General features: G+C 41.2%; 1 protein-coding gene across 1 annotated transcript in view; it reads left to right on the top strand.

Annotated features, from left to right (window-relative positions):
- The first annotated feature begins 8,443 nt into the window (after positions 1-8,443).
- LOC126203554 (larval cuticle protein 65Ag1-like) overlaps positions 8,444-25,173 on the top strand; it is a 45,935-nt gene continuing 29,205 nt past the window's right edge. The window contains exon 1 of the mRNA XM_049937876.1: positions 8,444-8,534. Coding sequence (XP_049793833.1) covers positions 8,520-8,534 — 15 coding nt within the window. The 5' untranslated portion in view covers positions 8,444-8,519. The remainder of the gene's footprint in view (positions 8,535-25,173) is intronic.

The raw sequence follows: 25,173 nt of genomic DNA, 5'->3' as shown, positions 1-25,173 counted from the left end.
TGTGTGTGACGTCCTTAGGTTAGTTAGATTTAATTAGTTCTACGTCCTAGGTGTCTGATGACCTCAGAAGTTAAGTCCCATAGTGCTCAGAGCCATTTGAACCATTTTTGAATTAATAGTAAACATATTTTCGATCGAGCCCACACAAATACTCTCCTCACGAATACATAGACTTGATCCCCATCTGAGACACACGTTCAAATCGTGAAAGTTTCAGCACCTTTGCGATGCAAATTGAGAAAATAACTATGCTTGAGACATAAGCTCGCTGTGAACGATCCATAAAATCGCAATGCGATTGTCTGTTTCTACACATAGCCAAACGACATCTTACCACGAAACCGTACAGCAAACAGCAACCTCGCCAGCAGACTGAAAACAAAACGCCAGGACACAAACTGCTAATTCAGTGCTTACTCAGACTCGCGACCCAACATTCCAAGCTAAGCGGCTCATGACGTGATACGTCAGCTAAGGCGGAACTCAAAGAATACTTCTTGAGCATCCCACAGACTGGCCCAAAATTGACTTGCATTTTTTACTATCGGCAAACTAGGAATAGAATTGCATCTTTGTAGTACAACTATGATGACTAATACGCGAAAGTATTGATTAGTAAAAGTAATATACAGGGTGATTCAAAAAGAATACCACAACTTTAAAAATGTGTATTTAATGAAAGAAACATAATATAACCTTCTGTTATACATCATTACAAAGAGTATTTAAAAAGGTTTTTTTTCACTCAAAAACAAGTTCAGAGATGTTCAATATGGCCCCCTCCAGACACACGAGCAATATCAACCCGATACTCCAACTCGTTCCACACTCTCTGTAGCATGTCAGGCATAACAGTTTGGATAGCTGCTGTTATTTCTCGTTTCAAATCATCAATGGTGGCTGGGAGAGGTGGCCGAAACACCATATCCTTAACATACCCCCATAAGAAAAAATCGCAGGGGGTAAGATCAGGGCTTCTTGGAGGCGGTTTCTGTTGAGCGGTCGCCATCTTAGCATCAACTGACGCTGACGCCTAGTCAACAGCGCCTCAAGCGAACAAATGTACAACTAAATGAAACTTTATAGCTCCCTTAATTCGCCGACAGATAGTGCTTAGCTCTGCCTTTTGTCGTTGCAGAGTTTTAAATTCCTAAAGTTGTGGTATTCTTTTTGAATCACCCTGTATATAAAAGGTGGTCCATTCATAGCGACCGGGCCAAATATCTCACGAAACAAGCATCAAACGAAAAAACTCAAAGAACGAAACTCGTCTAGCTTGAAGGGGGAAACCAGATGACGCTATCGTTGGCCCTCTAGATGGCGCTGCCATAGGTCAAACGGATATCAACTGCGTATTTTTAAATAGGAACCCCCGTTTTTTATTACATATTCGTGTAGTACGAAAAGAAATATGAATGTTTAAGTTGAACCACTTTTTTCGCTAAGTGATAGATAGCGCTGTAATAGTCACAAATATATAAGTACGTGGTATCACGTAACATTCCGCCAGTGCGGACGGTATTTGCTTCGTGATACATTACCCGTGTTAAAATGGACCGTTTGCCAACTGCGGAAAAGGTCGATACCGTGTTGATATATGGCTATTGTGATCAAAAAGCCCAACGGGCGTATGCTACGTATGCTGCTCGGTATCCTGGACGACATCACCCAAGTGTCCGGACCGTTCGCCGGATAGTTACATTATTTAAGGAAACAGGAAGTGTTCAGCCGCATGTGAAACGTCAACCACGACCTGCAACAAATGATGATGCCCAAGTAGGTGTTTTAGCTGTTGTCGCGGCTAATCCGCACATCAGTAGCCGACAAATTGCGCGAGAATCGTGAATCTCAAAAACGTCGATGTTGAGGATTATACATCAACATTGACTGCACCCGTACCATATTTCTATGCACCATGAATTGCATAGCGACGACTTTGAACGTCGTGTACAGTTCTGCCACTGGGCAGAGGAGAAATTACGGAACGATGACAAATTTTTTGCACGCGTTCTATTTAGCGACGAGGCGTCATTGACCAACAGGGGTAACGTAAACCGGCATAATAAGCACTATTGGGCAACGGAAAATCCACGATGGCTCCGAGAAGTGGAACATCAGCGACCTTGGCGGGTTATTGTATGGTGCGGCATTATCGGAGGAAGGATAATTGGCCCTCATTTTATCGATGGCTATCTACATGGTGCAATGTATGCTGATTTCCTTCGTAATGTTCTACCGATGTTACTACAAGATGTTTCACCTCATGACAGAATGGCGGTGTACATCCAACATGATGGATGTCCGGCACATAGCTCGCGTGCGGTTGAAGCGGTATTAAATAGCATATTTCATGACAGATGGATTGGTCGTCGAAGCACCATACCATGGCCCGCACGTTCACCGGATCTCATCCCCGGATTTCCTTCTGTGGGGAAAGTTGAAGGATATTTGCTATCGTTATCCACCGGCAACGCCTGACAACATGCGTCAGCGCATTGTGAATACATGTGCGAACATTACGGAGTGCCAACTACTCGCCGTTGAGGGGAATGTCGTTACACGTATTGCCAAATGCATTGAGGTTGACGGACATCATTTTGAGCATTTGTTGCATTAATGTGGTATTTACAGGTACTCACGCTGTAACAGCATCCGTTCTCAGAAATGATAAGTTCATAAAGGTACGTACATGTATCACACTGGAACAACCGAAATAAAATGTTCAAACGTACCTACGTTCTGTATTTCAATTTTAAAAACCTACTTGTTACCAACTCTTCGTCTAAAATTGTGAGCCATATGTTTGTGACTATTAAGCGCCATCTATCACAAAGCGAAAAAATTGGTCCAATTAAAACATTCATATTTCTTTACGTAATACGTGAATGTGTAATAAAAAATGGGGGTTCCTATTTTAAAAAAAAACGCAGTTGATATCCATTTGAGCAATGGCAGCGCCATCTAGCGGGCCAACAATAGCGCCATCTGGTTTCCCCCTTCAAGCTAGACAGGTTTCGTTCTTTGTATTTTATTCGTTTGACGCTTGTTTCGTGAGATATTTGGCCCGGTCACGATCAAGAAAAGAACTGACGTTCGAGGTCTATTAACACAAAATCTGATAGAACTGATGAAATAGTAGATTTGACAAAGATTATTAAAATAGTAATGGAGGTAAGATACTGTGAGCAGCATTACTGTAACGAAAGTAGATGCAAAGACAATGTTTACAGTATTACGTATTTATATACCGACTTGCACCGCAGATCCAGAAGGGATTGAAAGAATCTAAGACGAGGGAAAAGACGTTAATCAGATTGTTAAGTGGATGAAAACTCTCGGCAGGGTCTGGAATTCTATACCAACGAAAGGCGAGAACGCAAAATTACTAGGAGAAAAGGGATTTGTGGAAAGAATGAAAAGGGAAATCACACAATTTTGAATACAGTGGGGTTTAATCATGACTCACACATGGGTTAAGAACCTTTCAAGAACGTTGTTCACGTGGAAGAGACCTGCAAACACCGGAAGATTTCCAATAGGTAACATAATTGTAGGACCATAATTTAAATTGCGATTCTGGCACTGCAGTCCGGAATCGCGGGCCTGCTGCGGTCGCAGGTTCGAATCCTGCCTCGGGCATGGGTGTGTGTGATGTGCTTAGGTTAGTTAGGTTTAAGTAGTTCTAAGTTCTAGGGGACTTATGACCTAAGATGTTGAGTCCCATAGTGCTCAGAGCCATTTGAACCATTTTTAAATTGCGAAATGTTTATAGGGTCAGTTGGGAATCGGACCATAATTATTTGCTTATTAATTGCAGATTAAACCTGAAGAAACCACTAAAAGTTTGGCAATGAAGCATATTGGACCTTTATAAATTTACGAATGCCAAGGTTTTTGAGATTGTCAAAGATGGCATGAGGCACGAGAACGTATGATGCATAAGATGAACGGGTACCTTTGGGACATGAAATAGTGAAGGCAACAGAGCATCAAATAGCCAAAAAGTTAGGGCGCAATAGAGGTCCCTGGAATAACACATGAGTTATTCAGTCCAGCTGTCGATAGAAGAATACATAAAAATGCAGCAAATGAAGCAGGGTGCAGGAAATACAGACGTTTAGAAGCTGAGATTACCAGGAAATACAAAACGGTAAAGCCAATAACTGCTAAATGAGAATTAAAACCTCCTGGCAGATTAAAACTTGTGTGATGTACCGAGTTTCGAATTCGGGAGCTTTGTCTTTCGCAGTCACGTGCTCTTCCAACTGAACTACCCAAGCACAAATTGCGACTCGTCCCCAGAATTCTAATTCTGCCGGTAACTCTTCTCCCACCTTCCGTAATTGGGTAGTGCAGCTGGTAGAGCACGTGCCCGTGAATTGCAAAGTTCTCCAGTTCGAATCTCGGTTCGGCACAGGAACCAGCGCAAACGTCGCTGCAGAGTGAAAATATTATTTTAGATGAGATTTGCTGATCCTTAGATGCCTGCGTGAGTAAATGAAAGATAGATGCTCCCTAAAGGAAAATTAAAGAGAGTATTAAAGAAAGAGAAGCACGGGTTTATTAAGGACTGAGATTGCAAGCCCATACTAAACAAGAAAGGGAAGGACAACATAGAGGATCTAACTAACAGAAACAAACTTGAAGTTATTTTTGTAGATAGAGACGAGGAAGTAGCTAAAGAAGAGAGTTGAGATGTGATACAAAAAGAAGCTTTGAATACAGCACTGAAAGATGTGTGTCAAAACAATGCACCTGGAATAGACGACCTACCTTTAAATTCTTGGATGCGCCATCCCTGGGAGAACTATTATAGTTGATATTCAAGACTTTTCAGAGGCGAAATACCTTCAAAATTCAAGAGGAATGTATTAATTTCGATTCTTTAGAAGACAGACGCTAGCAGGCGTGCATACTACCAAACCTGCATTCTAATAGGCCGTCGCTGCTAAGTACTGACAGGATGCATTTACACGAGAACGAAAAAACTGGAAGAAATCGATTTCGGTGAAGATTAGTTTGGGTTCCTGAGAAATGTAAGAACATTTGAGGTAATACTGACCTGACGAATTTTATTACATTTACAACTTTTGTAGATGTAGGAAAAGCTTTTAACATTGTTGACTGGAACCGAATGTTCGGAATTCTTATGGGATAAAACACAGGGAGCGAAAGGTAATGCATAATCCGTCTGCAGTAATAGGAGTCGAATGGCAGAAGTGAAACGATAGTTCGTGAGGAAGTGAGACATTGTTGTAGTACCTCCTTGATGTTATTCAGTTGATCAAACAATAAAGGAAACAAATGTAGAAAATTAATCAATGTTTAGGAACAAAAAATAAAAGCTTTGTGGTATGAAGGTGGCGCACTGTATTTCTGCCGTAGACAGCAAATGATTTGAAAGATTAGTTGAACGCAACATATCGTATCTTTCAAAAGTGAAACTAGCGTAAGGGATTCTAATCAATTTTATCAGACGATACTGACGTAACTGGATTGGGAAACGAGTGACTGAGTCAATGAGTTTTGTTACTTTGCCAGCAAATAAGTGGTGACGGCCTACACAGAATGGGAAATGTACAATGTAAACAGGCAGTAGCATGTCACACATTTCGAAAAAAAAAAGAAATTTTTTAACATCGAAAGTAAATCTACACGAACGGAAAAAGGTCTCAACACCACGAAGGAGTCGTGCAAGATAAACGAAAACTGTAGTCGGGTTTCCTCATCTGAAGATGACGCCAGCTCAGATTTCGCTGCAGTCGCCTAATAGTGGCGCTAGTAGAACCACTATGAGGATGCTGACCAGCTTTGTTTGAATACGTACTGAAGCGGTCGTTAGCGTCAGTTACGTCTGAGATTGTACATAGGACATATGGCGTTCGTGTTAGCCAAGATGCTTTTAAGACAATGAAAACGACGAGGACACATTGTGTTCACCTCGCTGAGTTTGAAAGAGGTCATGTAACGATGCTCCTGGAAGCTAAACGTTCATTGAGGGGTATTGATGAAAGACATGGGAGGAATGCATCTGCTGTCAGTGGTGGGCACGGGAAGGTACGGTCGCAAGAAGACTTTGCTCCGGACGGGCATGTGACACAACCGAGAGGCAAAACCATCTTCTTCGGCGTATGGTTCTTGCGCATCGTACGGAATCTACAGCAGAAGTCTGAACAGCGGTTGGCACCGCAGTAACACAACGAACCGTTACAAATCCGTTACTTTACTGACAGCTCCGAGACAAGAGCCCTGTGGCGTGCATTACACTGAAAAATGGTTCAAATGGCTCTGAGCACTATGGGACAACTTCTGAGGTCATCAGTCCCCTAGAACTACTTAAACCTAACTAACCTAGGGACATCACACACATCCATGCCCGAGGCACGATTCGAAACTGCGGTGCCGGCCGTAGTGGCCGAGCGGTTCTGGGCGATACAGTCTGGAACCGCGCGACCGCTACGGTCGCAGGTTCGAATCCTGCCTTTGGCATGGATGTGTGTGATGTCCTTAGGTTAGTTAGGTTTAAGTAGTTCTGAGTTCTAGGGGACTGATGACCTCGGCAGTTAAGTCCCATAATGCTCAGAGCCATTCGAACCATTTTTCGAACCTGTGGCCGCAGCGGTCGCGCGGTTCCAAACTGTAGTGCCTAGAACCGCTCGGCCACCATTACACTGACACCAAGCCATTTGTGACGTCAATGTTGTCAAGCGAGTGCGCATTGTAGGCTAGGGTGGAGGTCTGTTGTGTTTTCTGATGAGAACTAGTTCTGATTCGGTGCCATTGTTGGTTGTAATAAGGCTCAGTGAGCGCATTCTACAAACCTGTCGGCGGTCTAGACACATTAGACCTACATCTGGAGTTATGGTCTCGGGTGCGATTTACTTTTACAGCAGGAGCACTCTAATGGTTTGGTGATTCGATCTGTTGTGTTACCATTCACGAACAGCTTTTCAGGGTGTGTTTTCCAACAGGATAATGCATCGCCGTTATACCGCAATTCTAACCCAACATGCCCTACAGAGCGTAGACATATGTCTGCTTGACCACCAGATCTGTCTACAATCGAGCACATATTAGACATCACAGGACGACAACTCCAGCGTCATCCGCGACCAAGCGCAACAGGAATGGTCTGGCAGTTTCACCGGTTATTAATGTACCAGCATTTCATATTTACAATGAATTTCCTCTCGCTTACGTGATCTTGCAATGCTAAGCACTTAAAAATGTTACCCTGCTTCGGTTATTCCTTGGTGTTTGGATTTTCTTCCCGTCGGTTTAATTGTTAGCGAGTGTTTTCTGAAGGTATTTGTGCGTAGTGTAGCATTGTACGGAAGCGAAATATGATCAGTATACAGTTTAGAAAAGTAGAGAAGCATTTGTAATGCTATTTTACAAACGAATACAGAAGATTAAACGTGTAAATTGAGTATGTAATGAGGAAGTAGTTAATAGAATTGGGGAAAATATAAATTTATGGTACAACAAACATGAAAGAAGGGATCTCTTGCAAAACACATTATCAGCCATCAGAATATGGTCAGTTTGTCAACGGACTGAAGTGCAGTGGGTAAAAGTTGTACACATTAACTAATGATTTAATACAGTAAGCAAGTTCGAATGAATGTAGTTGGCAGTAGTTTTGCAAAGACGAAGTAGCTTGTGCACAGGAGAGGCTAGCTAAACTGGTGTTCGCACTGACGACCATCACACCAATGAGTTCTGACTGTTTTAGATTGGCATTTGTAGAATTTTAATCAACTGCAAATGCTACTGTGCAAATTTAATGTCTGGAATAAAAACAGCCTTCAGTTAAGGAAGGTAGTAGTCAAAAACTCTGAGCCCGCATTAATTGGCCTTGTTCTGAAGTCTTACTACGTTTCACATGCTGATCATGATATGGCGCTAGTAGGATTAGTGATAATTAAATTTGACTGGTATAAACATCCGTCTGGCTTTGCCATACATAAATTAATACACATACTGGATGTGGAGTGTATGGCCAGTAACGGGTAAACATGCTTGTTTTTTACGACTAAGCCTATTAGCGGCACTTCATGGTCGGCATGTAAAACCCAATAAGACTTCTCAAGAAGACCCACGTATATGTGTTGAAACCTAGGCCAAGAACTTATGACTATTGCCTTCGGCAACCGTTTACTGTTTATATTACATATAATGTCATTTGTATTTGCTTTCAGCTTAAACCTCACCTCTGATGAAATATTCGGACCCTCTTCTCTTCTTCTGAGATCTCTTCTGAGTTCGTTTCCTGTGCTTACAATGCATAAATGAGCTCACTTTGACCTTGGACGCGTTCGTTTCTGTCACGCGGCAAATCTTGAGATTACTTTCTTCGGACATCAGTTTTGAGAATCAGCAACGGCGTCTGGCCACCGCCGAGCTGCGTCATGAAAACCTTCACGACGGGCACTATAAAAGAAGCCCCGTTCTGCGGTGGAGCTCATCCAAGTGCTCAGCGAACACTTGTCCACACGGCGTGCCACCTCGCGCAGATCATGAGCGCCGCAGCGGTAAGTTTTTTTCTCTCCTCACATTCCTTGTTGCGTAAACGTGGTACCCCGCGCAGCTGAAGACTATCCATGCTGCAGCCCGTGCCACAAAGCACGGCACATATATTTACTTTGTCTATTTATTCTGTAGAAATTTTCAGTCGACAGCTGAAATAAGCTAGCATTCAGCACTCAAAACCGCACTCACTCTTGTGATTTTTCCGGTGGTGCCCGGTCAAAAGCTTAGCATTTATGTTCGTAATATCACTAAGTTTCTTAACACAACAGTTAGCAAAATAATTACAGCTTGAAGATATATTATAACTCATTTTCGTTAGTACTGAGCGCAGGTGAAAACAAAACTGAAAGTGTGATTATTCGGAACTTTTATTTTAATGCATGTTTGGGACAGCATTGTACTTTAATTAAATATGACTAATATTTTTCCTCTTTGTTAAAATCTTTTGGTTTGTTCAGTTTGCCTAACAAACATGTTCCTTTATGGTTACAATTGTAAATCTTGAAACAGAAATACCGTTTCTTGCATCGACGTGACTTGAAAATTCTTGTTCGCTTTATGAAAATATGCTTGTTGTTAGCTGTGTTAATAAACCAAATTGATTACTTTAACGATATCAATTATTTTCATAAACTAGAGTCCGCAATTTATTAAACTAAAAATTGAATAGACATTACTATAATTAAATAACATATCTTAAAGATTTAGACATGATTGTTTCTCAGCAACCGTGTATTACTTCCATTACAGGATTATACAACCAGCCGGTTGCAAATAACTGTTTGGTACACTGACCTAGTTTACGACACGTGTTAAGGGTGTCTTCATTACAATAAAATTTTTAAGAACCTTTAAAATAATACATAGAAGACACCCTTAGTAAGCGTCGAAACCGACGCCAATTTACCAAACAGTTACTTGCGATCGGCTGGCTGTATAGTCCTATGATGAAAAATATCGCAAGTGCCGTGTATGAGGGTTTGCATTCGAAAATTGTTATGAAATGCTTTCTTTCTGGATTAGATATCACAAAAGTTCCCCTTCTAGTGTTCTCACCACAGGTTCAACCGAGAGATCTGCAGATCCGAAACACGATCTTGATAGCACACACCTATGTAACCAATTTATGTCACCTCCTAAGAAAGGTGTTTAAGACTCTATGCAGAACCTGGGACCATGCATTTCATGGACACTTGCCCTAGCTTCTCAGCTATCTTTGTTTTCCTTTTTAACTTTATTTCCGAAAAATTTACGCTGTGTGACGGTGGCACTTCTCCTTTCAGTCAATAGTTCGTTAGCCTTTAGAAGTAAAAGCTATAATGGTAACTGAATATTGTAGCACATGTATAAATCCCATATACAAATTGTGTTTCAAAATCGTAAACCTAACATATCTTTTGCCGAAGATGAAACTCTCTAACATTAGCAACCAGTTGGAAAGAGGTTTCCTTCTGAATTTTTGGATTAGCACTGATGCAATTATGTCTACGTTCATGTTGCTACACAACTATATTTACATGTTATTTGTATTTTGCTCCCGATATCGAAGTTGTTAGTATTGTCCTCCTCTTTTTACTTATTTATTTCTTTTTGGGTGGTCTTGAAAACTTTTGAGTGCTGTTTCATTATTTGTTATTACACAGAATATCTAACTAAAATTTAACCCTGTTGCCGATCTCCCTTTCGCACACGGAAAGGCTCGAATGCCTAAGAAAATCAGCTTCCTATGTGATAGGTCTTGTGGTTGCTCGTGTAGCATACTTGCACATTACGTCTTCCTCCATTTCCCTACCTCTGTGGTTATCAAACATTCAACCGTCCTGTGTATGGCGGTACTTTTCATGTGGGGGTGCTGTCAGCATGGTTCTGCTCATGGTGGTTGCTGTGACGTCACTATGTGACAAGGAAAATATGTAAACATCACTGTTTACATCCGAAGCTACACATCAATAGGAGAGCTTTTTCTCTATATTCTTCCTGTGAGCATCCTGTAATTCAAATTACGTATGCGGTGTCACTGGTTTATTTGAAAATTAAATTTCAGTAAAGCCCGTTGTACGATGATTGCTTTCCGTACCCAGATTACGTACAACACACCAGTCACACTTAGTAGGGGGGTAAATATCCGTCGGTTTTGTAATAGGTGAGTTTCTCCAAGCATGCTCCATGCTTCCCTGAAGAGCTCTCCTCTATCTTTCTGTATGTGAAATATGTTTGTCACAATTGTATGCGAAGTCTACCGGGTGTAGCCCCATACTTCCATTGGGGGCGTTAGCTCTTCGCTGGTCATGCTATCGTGGCACGACCGACAACACGCCCTCAAAGCAGTATATCCGCCATTATCTCTCGCTCTCCTACTCTCTCTCTCTCACTCTCTCTCTCTATCTATCTCTCTTAGCTTTCAAACTTCTCAGAATTTCTCTTGCATCACTTTCACGGCCAACACTTTTGAAAGAAGGGATTTTGCTGAGACCTGGCCTAGCCACAGAGTAGGGATATTGGTCGGGAATGAATTATCACTCTGTAATTAAGTGTGCAAAGTAGCCAGTTCTACCTTAGTGGTAGTCTTGTTCTATCCTGTAGTACAGGGCTGTCAACTTTTTATATTACTTGTGCCATATTAGAAGAAGGCGAATCAGATCAGATAATATACTTACCATTTTACATTTCATATACGAGATTTCATAAATAATTTTATATACAAATAATTAAAAATCTTGAATTAATGAGACATTTCACTTTGAATTTAGGAAACTAGTGTGTGAATATCATTCTCAAGGTTTTCATCAGAGATTTTGATTCTATTTTTACTCTTTATGTGCTTTACTCTTGAAAATAATATTTCACCAACATAGGTGGTTCCAAACAAAGATGAGACACGTAACGCACAACTGTGCAGCAAAGGATATTCTTCTCTATGCAGCTGTGATTTGTAGAAGTCCATGATACTTGATTAAACGGTTATTTTAGTTGGATGTCGGACTGCAACTCTGTGCATTCGATCTGAAAATTTTCTGGCAACGTTGGGAATAATGCAGCACTATCTACTGCTTGTTAGCATCTGTTGAGAGTAGTTCGAAGACGATGACTTCCAACTTTACTGAAGATACTGACCAGAGATGGGGCCAAAGTTGTTGCGGCCAGATAGTACAGTACAACCACGCTGTTAGTATTGTACTTGCGAACAACGCATAGCTCACGAGTAAATAGAGAATACACGTCAACAAATTTCGTGCATTACTAATAAGCTATAATAAAATGGAATGAAGCTGCGACTGACTGAGTGACGTCTGCTATCTACTGTGGGTGGACTGGAAGGGGAAAGAGCATAGTGATCGCAGCGGGCAGCCATTAAGTGCAGCAGCAACACGTTTCGATTTGTACTTAACTCCTCCTTCGGTAGAAATTTCATACGAAAGTTAAAAGATTTCTTGAAAACCCATCATACACTGAGGCAGCAAAGAAACTGGTAAGGCAAGCATATTAAAATACAGAGATATGTAAAAGGGCAGAATACGGCGCTGCGGTCGGCAACGCTACCATTGGATGTTATCAAGATTTAAATGAGTTTCAACGGTGTTATAGTCCGCGCACAAGCGATAGGACACAGCATCTCCGAGGTAGCGATGAAGTAAGGATTTTCCCGTTCGACCATTTCTCGAGCGTATCGTGAAAATCACGAATCCGGTAAAATGTTATATCTCCGACATTGGTTCGGCCGGAAAAAGTTTCTAAAAGAAAGAGACCAACGATGACTGAAGAGAATCTTTCAAAGTGACAGAAGTGCAACCTTTCCACAAATTGCTCGAGATTTCAATGCTGGGCCATCAACATGCGTCAGCGTGCAAGCCATTCGACGAAACAACATCGATATGGGCTTTCAGAGCCGCGGGCCCAATCGTGTACCCTTGATGACCGCACGGCACAAAGTTTTACGCCTCGCCAGAGCCCGTTAACATCGACATGGACTGTTGACGACTGGAAACATGTTGCCTAGTCGGACGAGTCTCGTTTCAAATTGTATCCAGTGGATGGCGGGTACGGACATGGAAACAACCTCAAGAATCCATGGACCCTGCATGTCAGCAGAAGACTGATCAAGCTGATGAAAGCTCTGTAAAGGTCTGTTGCGTATGCAGCTAAAGTGATGTGGGACCCCTGATGTCTAGATACGACTTTGACATGTGACACGTACGTAAGCATCCTGTCTGATCATCTGCAGCCTGTCACGTCCATTGTGCATTCCGACGGATTTGGTCATTTCCAGCAGGACTATGCGACACCCCACTCGTCCAGAATTACTATAGAATGGCTCCAGGAACACTCTTCTGAGTGTAAACACTTCCACCGGTCACCCAACTCCTCAGACATGAAGATTATTGAGCATATATGGGATGCCTTACAGCGTGTTGTTCAGAAGAGGTCTCCACTCGCACTCTTATAGATATATGGACTGCCCTGAAGGTTTCATGGTGTCCGTTCCCTCCAGCACTACTTCAGACTTTAGTCGAGTCCATACCAGGTCGTGTTGCGATACTTCTGTCTGCTCTCGGGGGCCATACACGATATTAGACAGGTTTATCAGGTTCTTTGGGTCTTCAGTGTAGAAATGTTCATGTTCACATGTAGCAATGTATACGATGTCAAATTAAACCTGTCCTAACAGAATTATACTGCTGTCAGATACATAACACTGGCAATAAATGCATTCAGAATTAATGTTTCTAACTTCTATCAATTAATAAAGATCAGAGCTACGGTGTAAAATGTTCTCTATCACAATTGTACAGGAATAACACAGAATTTTCTTGTATTTCATAAATTATTTTCAGTATATTTCCCTATATCTTTAGTTTCGCATTGGGAACTGAAGTAGCTGCTGGATAACAGACCAGCACGTCTGACAGATTGGCCGAATAAGAACGAGACAGCGATGCAAGTATAGCACAGTTGACAATGTTAAGAACAGGATGGGCCCAAGGGCGCCAGCAGGTTTTCATGTCACTAGGTGTAAAAAATTTTCCCCACATATGTATTTCAGAAATATTGACAATGTTCTTATGTGCACATCATTTTCCCCTGTTTGTTTCTACACTGCACTTTTAGTACCTGTTCAGTGTTATAAACACAAACAACCAAACAGTACAGTTATAGTGAAACCTGTTTGGACTTTAAAGAATTTATTTTGTTTTCTGTTGATCCCGTCATAAGCCCTATTGTCTTCATTAATTGTTTTCTTGCCTTTAAACGCATAGTATGGATGACATTTCCCACATTTTGCGTTTCTGAACCAGTACCACAAGATTAAACATCAGTTTCACTTGAAACAGACATTCAAAGTTACTACATAGCTAACTGTAGAACATTATCTCACTTCTGACAGCTTTATACAAAATTCTTGAAAAAGTAATGTATTAAAGGGTAGCATCACACATTTGTAAAAGTGGAGTACCAACAAAATGGCAGTTTGCTTTTTTCAGAAAGGTTTTTTAACAGAAAATGCTATACACACTTTCAATGATCAAATTTTAAATGCATTGAATAACCGAACATCACAGATTGGGATATTTTCTGATCTCTCAAAGGTCTTTCACTGTGTGAATCATGAAATTCTTCCAGATATGCTTAAGTATTGTGATGTGAGTGGGACAGTGCACAAAAGGTTTAATTTATATTTAACCGAATGAATGCAGAAGGTTAAAATTAACAATACAGGTCGTGTGCAAAGTTAGCAAAGTCCTCTAACTGGGGTGGTATCAAGAAAGGTGTCCCACAGGGTTCAGTCTTGGGCCCCTTATTGCTCTTAATATACATGAATGACTTGCCACTCTGTATTCATGAAGATGCAGAGTTAGTTCCTTTTGCTATTGATACAATTATAGTAACAACACCCAACAAACAAGAATTACCTTAGGATATTGTAAATAATGTCTCAGAAAATTATTGAGTGGTTTCTCTTCAAATGGGCTCTCACCAAATTTTGAGAAAACACAGAATATACAGTTCTCTACAGTAAATGACATAACACCATTGACAAATAAAGACTATAGAGAAGTCTGTTGCTAAAGCAGACGTTAAAAATATCTGGTTGTGTGCACTCATGAGAAATTGAATTGGAAGAAACACAACGATGGTCTGCTGAAACGATTAGTTTCAGCTACTTACACTATAAGGATTATTGGAAGTTTTGTGATAAATATATCAGTAAATTAGCCTACTATGCTTATTTTCGTTCACTGCTTTCATATGGCATCATATTTTGGGGTAATTCATCATTAAGAGTAAAAGTATTCATTGTACAAACGCGTTTAATAAGAATAATAGCTGGAGCCACCCAAGACTACCTTGCACACATTAAGTGCATAACTACAACACTAGAAGAAATGACGATCTTCACTATACTGGGTTAAATCTGCCTTTGGCACACAAAGTGGAGAATTATGCTGCCACCAAAATCTTTGCCAAATAGCTCTAAAAGTCTAACAGATAGTCATTCAACATTTAAAAACAAATTAAAATAATTTCTGAATGACAACTCCTTCTACTTAATAGATGAATCTTTAGATATGAAGTAGTAACTGTAAAAAAAAAATATATTATTTTGTGTAAAGAAAACTTACATTAAAGTGACACATCATTACGAAATGTCGTAATGATGATCTTTTTTTTTTTTTTGGTCATCAGTCTACTGACTGGTTTGATGCGTCCCGCCACGAATTCCTTTCCTGTGCTAACCTCTTCATCTCAGAGTAGCACTTGCAACCTACGTCCTCAATTATTTGCTTGATGTATTCCAATCTCTGTCTTCCGCTACAGTTTTTGCCCTCTACAGCTCCCTCTAGTACCATGGAAGTCATTCCCTCATGTCTTAGCAGATGTCCTATCATCCTGTCCCTTGTCCTTACCAGTGTTTTCCACATATTCCTTTCCTCTCCGATTCTGCATAGAACCTCCTCATTCCTTACCTTATCAGTCCACCTAATTTTCAACATTCGTCTATAGCACAAAATCTCAAATGCTTCGATTCTTTTCTGTTCCGGTTTTCCCACAGCCCATATTTCACTACCATACAATGCTGTACTCCAGACGTACATCTTCAGAAATTTCTTCCTCAAATTAAGGCCGGTATTTGATATCAGTAGACTTCTCTTGGGCAGAAATGCCTTTTTTGCCATAGGGAGTCTGCTTTTGATGTCCTCCTTGCTCCGTCCGTCATTGGTTATTTTACTGCCTAGGTAGCAGAATTCCTTAACTTCATTGACTTCGCGACCATCAATCCTGATGTTAAGTTTCTCGCTGTTCTCATTTCTACTACTTCTCATTACCTTCGTCTTTCTCCGATTTACTCTCAAACCATACTGTGTACTCATCAGACTGTTCATTCCGTTCAGCAGATCATTTAATTCTTCTTCACTTTCACTCAGGATAGCAATATCAGCGAATCGTATCATTGATATCCTTTCACCTTGTATTTTAATTCCACTCCTGCACCTTTCTTTTATTTCCATCATTGCTTCCTCGATGTAAAGATTGAAGAGTAGGGGCAAAAGGCTACAGCCTTGTCTTACACCCTTCTTAATACGAACACTTCGTTCTTGATCGTCCACTCTTATTATTCCCTCTCGGTTGTTGTACATTTTGTATATGACCCGTCTCTCCCTATATCTTACCCCTACTTTTTTCAGAATCTCGAACAGCTTGCAGCATTATATATTGTCGAACGATTTTTCCAGGTCGACAAATCCTATGAAAGTGTCCTGATTTTTCTTTACCCTTGCTTCCGTTATTAGCCGTAAGTTCAGAATTGCCTCTCTCGTCCCTTTACTTTTCCTAAAGCCAAACTGATCGTCACCTAGCGCATTCTCAATTTTCTTTTCGATTCTTCTGTATATTATTCTTGTAAGCAGCTTTGATGCATGAGCTGTTAAGCTGATTGTGCGATAATTCTCGCACTTGTCAGCTCTTGCCGTCTTCGGAACTGTGTGGATGATGCTTTTCCGAAAGTCAGATGGTATATCGCCAGACTCATATGTTCTACACACCAACGTGAATAGTCGTTTTGTTGCCACTTCCCCCAATGATTTTAGAAATTCTGATGGAATGTTATCTATCCCTTCTGCCTTATTTCACCGTAAGTCCTCCAAAGCTCTTTTAAATTCCGATTCTAATACTGGATCCCCTAACTCTTCTAAATCGACTCCTGTTTCTTCTTCTATCACATCAGACAAATCTTCACCCTCATAGAGGCTTTCAATGTATTCTTCCACCTATCTGCTCTCTCCTCTGCATTTAACAGTGGAATTCCCGTTGCACTCTTAATGTTACCACCGTTGCTTTTAATGTCACCAGAGGTTGTTTTGACTTTCCTGTATGCAGAGTCTGTCCTTCCTACAATCATATCATTTTCGATGTCTTCACATTTTTCCTGCAGCCATTTCGTCTTAGCTTCCCTGCACTTCCTATTTATTTCATTCCTCAGCGACTTGTACTTCTGTATTCCTGATTTTCCCGGAACATGTTTGTACTTCCTCATTTCATCAATCAACTGAAGCATTTCTTCTGTTACCCATGGTTTCTTCGCAGCTACCTTCTTTGTACCTATGTTTTCCTTCCCAACTTCTGTGATGGCCCTTTTTAGAGATGTCCATTCCTCTTCAACTGTACTGCCTACTCCGCTATTCCTTATTGCTGTATCTATAGCGTTAGAGAACTTCAAACGTATCTCGTCATTCCTTAGTACTTCCGTATCCCACTTCTTTGCGTATTGATTCTTCCTGACTAATGTCTTGAACTTCAGCCTACTCTTCATCACGTCTATATTGTGATCTGAGTCTATATCTGCTCCTGGGTACGCCTTACAATCCAGTATCTGATTTCGGAATCTCTGTCTGACCATGATGTAATCTAATTGAAATCTTCCGCATCTCCCGGCCTTTTCCAAGTATACCTCCTCCTCTTGTGATTCTTGAACAGGGTATTCGCTATTACTAGCTGAAATTTGTTACAGAACTCCATTAGCCTTTCTCCTCATTCATTCCTCGTCCCAAGCCCATATTCTCCCGTAACTTTTTCTTCTACTCCTTCCACTACAACTGCATTCCAGTCGCCCATGACTATTAGATTTTCGTCCCCCTTTACGTACTGCATTACCCTTTCAATATCCTCATACACTTTCTCTATCTGTTCATCTTCAGCTTGCGACGTCGGCATGTATACCTGAACTATCGTTGTCGGTGTTGGTCTGCTGTCGATTCTGATTAGAACAATCCGGTCACTGAACTGTTCACAGTAACACACCCTCTGCCCTACCTTCCTATTCATTACGAATCCTACACCTGTTATACCATTTTCTGCTGCTGTTGATATTACCCGATACTCATCTGACCAGAAATCCTTGTCTTCCTTCCACTTCACTTCACTGACCCCTACTATATCTAGATTAAGCATTTGCATTTCCCTTTTCAGATTTTCTAGTTTCCCTACCACGTTCAAGCTTCTGACATTCCACGCCCCGACTCGTAGAACGTTATACTTTCGTTGATTATTCAATCTATAGAACAAATATTAATGTATGTATGTACATGTATTGTTAGTTGCGTTCAACAAAGCTTTCACCGCAATTAAAGTAATTTTGACTAATTTTACAGCGTTCAACGTACTGACACTTTTTTTATAATTGTTTATTTTAACTCCAGTTGCGTTGTATCGCCATCCTAGATATAGATGCTGCAAGTGCAAAATTACGTAGCCCTGTGGCGAGCAGTACACGCCACGCACTTCATTAGGATTACTGAGTTTCATCGCATATACATATAGCAGATTCGTCGCGCATTCATTCGGCAGGTTCATTTCATTTTATTAAAGCTTATTAGTAATGCACGGAGTTTGCTGACGTGTAATCTCTCTTTCCTTATGTACTACGCGTTGTTCGCAAGTACAATTACGACCGCAGGAAGATCAATATAATTTTCCATTTTTCGTCATACAGATACCACACTGAATTTAATTTTTCAAGGATGAAATGATTTTTAAGATTTTAGGACCTTTTTACTTGTTTAACGTCCATATATGACATAACGGTTCATTCTTTCAGTGTTGGCTAGAACGACCAATGGTTTAGAAGGAACCACAGAATGCTGCTGAGGAATAGTGCTCTAAGAAGTTTACACAGCAATTTTCGTGCGTCTTTAGAAGAAAAATACTTCTTGAATAATAGAATGACCTTAGACATTTTACTCCTAATTATTGCAATTTCAGTTTCTACTTCCTATAAAGTTTTTCAATAATATAGCTCCTTTCATAAGTCGATTTACATATCTATATCATTTATACGTCACTTCGTCGATATTTTCAGGTTATTTTAGTATTAACTTTACACATAAAAATTCGTAATATTCGTAAGTGACATCTCGCTGGGCGCAGCTGGCACCCTCCTGCTGGCGTTCCTCTATGTATCAGTGGGACAAGAGCGTTTTCAAATTGAACATTGTCAATTTTTTATAACTTTACGCAAACGGTATTTTTCTGGTCACCTGATAGATGCTCACTTCTTTGGCCCCAATGACTTTTGCTGTGGGCCACATACAGCTCTCTGGTTCAACAAACCTGCTGTAGAATCCACAGTCACACTTCAAGGTGCAATGTACTGGAATTGTTTCTTCCGGAGATTTTAAAAATGACGTTCTGTATCAAGTCACGTTTCTCCACAAGTCACGAAAAAGTGTTCTTTAAAACTAATTTAATATTTATGGCACTGCTGTAAGTTAACATTTTTTGCACCTAAAACTGAGATCCTCTGAAGGGAAAAAGATGTATGGGGAGTAGAGGAAATAAACTTAAGTGCAAAATTTAACACTGCACTCATCTAATATCTACTACTGGAGTTTACTAACGGCGTGGTCCCACGTCACATTAGCTGTTGGGGTCCACAATTTCATGGTTAAACTTACAGGAGCATATCATAATCTTCCAGTGCAAACATATCCGTCGTCAGTGTGAGTTGCCTCTCCACGCTGAAACATAGATGTAACGAACGATATTGATTCCCTTTGTATACTTCTCCTGCTATAAGGTAGCTTTGTTCTCACCTAACCGCATAAATTTGATGCTAAATTTGTCTCACCTCAGTAAACTGATTTATTGGACATTTTACAAAATGGCCTGGAACAAGTAGTAGAACTGTTGGGTTTCTACGTACATTTTGACTTATTCACCTCCGTAGCTGAGTGGTCAGCGCAACTGACTGGGGACCCGTGTTCCAGTGCTGGTGCTGTCAGCGACTTCTTTTCCCTGTTAGGAGGGCTGGTACGGGACGCACTCATCCTCGTGACGCCGACTGAGGATCTACTCGACCTTTCAGTAACGGTTCCAAGGTCAAGAAACGCAACGACAGGGAGACTGAGACAGGCTCGGTTGCTGACTTTCTGTACCACCGTACAGCGTGCTGTGACACAATAGGCAGTGAATGACATGGCAGCCGGCTGGGTTCCATTGGGCCCTCTAAGCACAGGACGGGGAAATTTTTGTCAGTGATTATATTTTTTCGGTCAACAGTCTTCCGACAGGTATGATGCAGTCTCAGAATGAGTTCCTCTCCTGTAACAAATTCCTTATATCAGAGTACCACTTGCAACCTAATTCCTCAATTTTTTCGCGGTGGTCTAGCGGTTCTGGCGCTGCAGTCCGGATCCGCGGGACTGCTACGGTCGCAGGTTCGAATCCTGCCTCGGGCATGGGTGTGTGTGATGTCCTTAGGTTAGTTAGGTTTAAGTAGTTCTAAGTTCTAGGGGACTTATGACCTAAGATGTTGAGTCCCATAGTGCTCAGAGCCATTTTTTTCCTCAATTTTTTGCTGGATGTACTCCAATCTCTGTCTTCTTTTACAGTTTTTGCTTTTTACAAATTCTGCTAATACCTTGGAAGTAATCCCCTGACCTCTTAACAGATGTCGTATCATCCAGTGCTTTCGTCTTGTCAGCGCTTTGCTCGCCGATTCTCCGGAGAACTTTCTCACTCCTCTCCTTATCAGTCCATTTAATTATCAAATTCTTCTGTAAAACCACATGTCAAATTCTTAGATTTTCTTCTTTTCCTCTTGTCCCAAAGTCTATGTCTCCAAACCTATATTATCAGAAATTTCTGAGAAAAATTCTTTTATAGTAGCAGACTTGTCTTGCCAATGAATGCCCTTTTTGTCAGTATTAGTCTGATTTTTGTGTCTTCTTGGCTCCGACCGCCATTGGTTACTTTGCTAACTAGGTAGCACACGCCTTAACTTTATCTACTTCGTAATCATCGTTCATGGTTTTAAATTTCTCGCTCTTCTCATTTTTGCTGCTTCTCATTACTTTCGCCTTTCTTAGATTTACTCCAATCCATATCCTGTACTTATTAGAGTGTGTGTTCAATATACTCAGAAGATCCTGTAATTCTTCACTTTCACTAAGGTTATCAATGTCATCAGCAAATCTTATCGCTGATGTCTTTTCACCTTGTGTTTGAATCCCACTCTTGAACGTTTCTATCATTTCCCATAGTTGCTTTTTCAATGCATATATTCAACAGTAGGGGAGAAAGACTACATCACTGTCTTACTCCCTTCGTAATCCGAGCAGTTCGTTCTTGATTTTCCACTCTTATTATTCCCGCTTGGCTTTTGTACGTATTGTATTGCCCTTCGTTCCCTGTAGCTTACCATCTAAGGAATTGGACCATGTTTCACCATTTGACACTGTCGAATGCTTTTTCCAGTTCAACAAAATCTATGGACTTGTCTTGATTTTGCTTTAGTCAAGCTTCCATTACCAGCGGCAATATCAGAACTCCCTTTCTGGTACGTTTACCTTTCCTAAAGTCAAACTGATCGTCACCTAACACATCCTAAATTTTCCCTTCCATTCTTCTGTATATATTTCTTGTCGGCACCCTCGATGCAGGAGCTGTTAAGCTGATTGTGGGGTAATTTTCGCACTTGTCAGCTCTTGCTGTCTTCGGGACTGTGTGAGTTTCTCCTAAACTTAGAGGGTTCATCGCAAGATTCATACATTCGACAACTAACGTCAATAGTTGTTTTGTTGTTACTTTCCCCAATGATTTTAGAAACTGTAATAGAAAGTTATCCATCACTTCTGCCTTACTCGTTCTTAAGTCTTCCAAAGCTCTTTTAAATTTTGACTCTAATAATGGATCCCCTATCTCTTCAATATTCAATCATATTTCTTCTTCTACAATGTGATGGGTCAAATCTTCCACTCATAGAGACAATTAGTGTTCTCTTTCCACTTACCCGCTCTGTCCTCTGCATTTAATAGTGCAAATTCCATTTCACTCTTAATTTTACCACCGCCGTCTTTAATTTCACCGAAGGTGTTTCGAATTTACTGTATGCTGAGTCTGTCCTTCCGATAATCACTTCTTTTTCGATGTCTTTACGTTTTTAATACAGTTCCCTCCTGAAGATCAGAATGGGAGACTGGTCCAGAAGCCTTTTTTAATTATAGACCACGTGTCCTGTGGATGCATATTATGCGTCTTTAATGCAGGGTTTTCCACTGCCTTCTGCATCCTCATGCAGTTCATCCTCATGCAGTTCCCACCTTTAGGGGAGTTCCCCAGTTCAAGGGCAAGAAAGTGCCCTTAACGTCCGTCCGCTCCTTCGCCCTCTTTAGCAAGGTCGTTGGGTGAATGAGGATGACTTCTTACGCCGGAGGTTCTCGGCTCCCATTGCTGAATATTTTTATGCAGAATTTAAGTTCTGACGGATTTAGAAGCCAGGACCGAGGACGTTTTGATTATCAATCAATGACGCCACACGTAGACTAATGATTTTCTTAGTGTTCGATAGCACACTGTAGCCAAGTGATATACGATTTTCATTATAGTTCTAGGTCCTATATAAAAATTTGTGGGCGATATATAATTTAACAATAGAGATTTTAACGCACTGACTCATCCTCTTCTGTAATTTTCAACACAAGTGCTATTTATTTCGACTTCACAGTCTTTACCTAGGAGCACAGATCTCAGATTCATTGTCTTGCTCACGCTAACTCCTGGCTGAAATGATTCTATAAAATGAATAACTTTTAAATGCGTAACGTTATGATAGAAGAAAGTTTTGTAGCTCCTTTGAATGTGTAGGCTCGCAGAGAAACATGACTTCCAAAAATGATTTGAACACCATGTGAAAAGTAACCAAACAAAATAACTCGTACTTGGTCAGGATAATACGAGGGTGAGTTAAGTGAAAACGTTAAATTTGTAATAACAAATTGAAATTTTGTGCCATTATCCCGTAAGTTTGTAATCGTGCTACAAACAACGTGCAATATGGCCTGTAGGTGGCAGCATAGTGCAGATGCACACATACCGTCACAGTATCAGTATAGATATGGCCGCCCCAATTGCGACTTGCACCAGGGAAGAACAGCGTTCTGTTAATCGGTTTTTTCGTAGTGAAAGTCTGAAACCTATTGAAATTCATCGAGGAATGAAGGTTCTGTAAGGTGATGCATGTTTGTTACAGCAACAAGTCTACGAATGGAACAGGACTTTCGCAAATGGTGTGTGACTTCAGTGGAAGATGCTCCTCGTCCAGGTCAGGTGCAACGAGTTGTCACTCAACAGAACATTGCAGCAGTTGAAGCCATAGTGAAGCAGAACCGCCGAGTGACACTGAATGACATTGCAGCATGTTTACAGATTATTCATGGGTCAGCACACTACATTTTGCATGATGTGTTCCAGTTTCACAAAGTGTCTGCAAGATGGGTGCCACGGCAGCTGACTCCTGAAATGAGAGAACTACGTGTTGATGCGTGTTAAGAACTTCTTCGGCGCTTTCAATGAGAGGGTGATGGCTTCCTTGCAAGAATCGTTAATGGGAATGAAACCTGGGTTCACTTCCACCAATAGGAAACGAGGAGAGCGAGCAAGAAATGGCGCCATTCCTCATCACCAAAACGAAAGAAGTTTGGAACCGAACTATCAGCAGGGAAGGTTATGCTGACTCTCTTTTGGAACGAAAAAGGCGTCATTTTGGAGGATTACATGCCTAGAGAGACCACTGTCACCTGTGCATCATACAAAGATCTCCTAAAAAATCATTTGCGGCCTGAAATCAAATCAAAGCGACGTCGATTGTTGTCAGCAGGTGTCCTTTTGAGACATGACAATGCAAGGCCCCACACTAACCGTACAATAGTTGCAACAATCACAGAACTGTATTAGGAGTGTCTTCCTCATCCGCCATATTCACCAGACCTTGCCCCAAGTGATTTCCAGGTCTGGATCACTCAAAGACGCAATGGGAGGAAAGAAGTTCCGTTCTGATGAAGAGGTACGCCACGCGGTGCATGAGTGGTTGCGCGGACGACCAAAAGAATTTTTTTCTAAAGGAATTTATGCACTTGGTAGGCGCTGGAGGACTTGCATTGGGCGTGGGGGAGATTATGTTGAAAAGTGATAGAGCTTTGCACCACTTCTGTGCAATAAATAATATTTAAAAAAACATTTAAGGTTTTCATTTGACTCACCCTCGTAATAGAAAAAACCAATAAAAAGTGAATCAAAATACACTCTAAGACAGAAAAGAGCTTACGAGGTGCATTCAAGTTCTAAGGCCTCCGATTTTTTTTCTAATTAACTACTCACCCGAAATCGATGAAACTGGCGTTACTTCTCGACGTAATCGCCTTGCAGACGTACACATTTTTCACAACGCTGACGCCATGATTCCATGGCAGCGGCGAAGGCTTCTTTAGGAGTCTGTTTTGACCACTGGAAAATCGCTGAGGCAATAGCAGCACGGCTGGTGAATGTGCGGCAAAGGAGAGTGTCTTTCATTGTTGGAAAAAGCCAAAAGTCACTAGGAGCCAGGTCAGGTGAGTAGGGAGCATGAGGAATCACTTCAAAGTTGTTATCACGAAGAAACGTTAGCTCGATGTGCGGGTGCGTTGTCTTGGGGAAACAGCACACGCGCAGCCCTTCCCGGACGTTTTTGTTGCAGTGCAGGAAGGAATTTGTTCTTCAAAACATTTTCGTAGGATGCACCTGTTACCATAGTGCCCTTTGGAACGCAATGGGTAAGGATTACGCCCTCGCTGTCCCAGAACGTGGACACCATAATTTTTTCAGCACTGGCGGTTACCCGAAATCTTTTTGGTGGCGGTGAATCTGTGCGCTTCCATTGAGCTGACTGGCGCTTTGTTTCTGGATTGAAAAATGGCATCCACGTCTCATCCATTGTCACAACCGACGAAAAGAAAGTCCCATTCATACTGTCGTTGCGCATCAACATTGCTTGGCAACATGCCACACGGGCAGCCATGTGGTCGTCCGTCAGCATTCGTGGCACCCACCTGGATGACACTTTTCGCATTTTCAGGTCGTCATGCAGGATTGTGTGCACAGAACCCACAGAAATGCCAACTCAGGAGGCGATCTGTTCAACAGTCATTCGGCGATCCCCCAAAACAATTCTCTCCACTTTCTGGATCATGTCGTCAGACCGGCTTGTGCGAGTCCGAGGTTGTTTCGGTTTGTTTTCACACGATGTTCTGCCTTCATTAAACTGTCGCACCCACGAAGGCACTTTCGACACATGCATAACTCCATCACCACATGTCTCCTTCAACTGTCGAT

Source organism: Schistocerca nitens, chromosome 9 (assembly GCF_023898315.1).
Source record: "Schistocerca nitens isolate TAMUIC-IGC-003100 chromosome 9, iqSchNite1.1, whole genome shotgun sequence".
In the NCBI taxonomy this organism is placed as follows: Eukaryota; Metazoa; Arthropoda; class Insecta; order Orthoptera; family Acrididae; genus Schistocerca; species Schistocerca nitens.
This window is presented reverse-complemented; position numbering and strand designations above follow the sequence as displayed.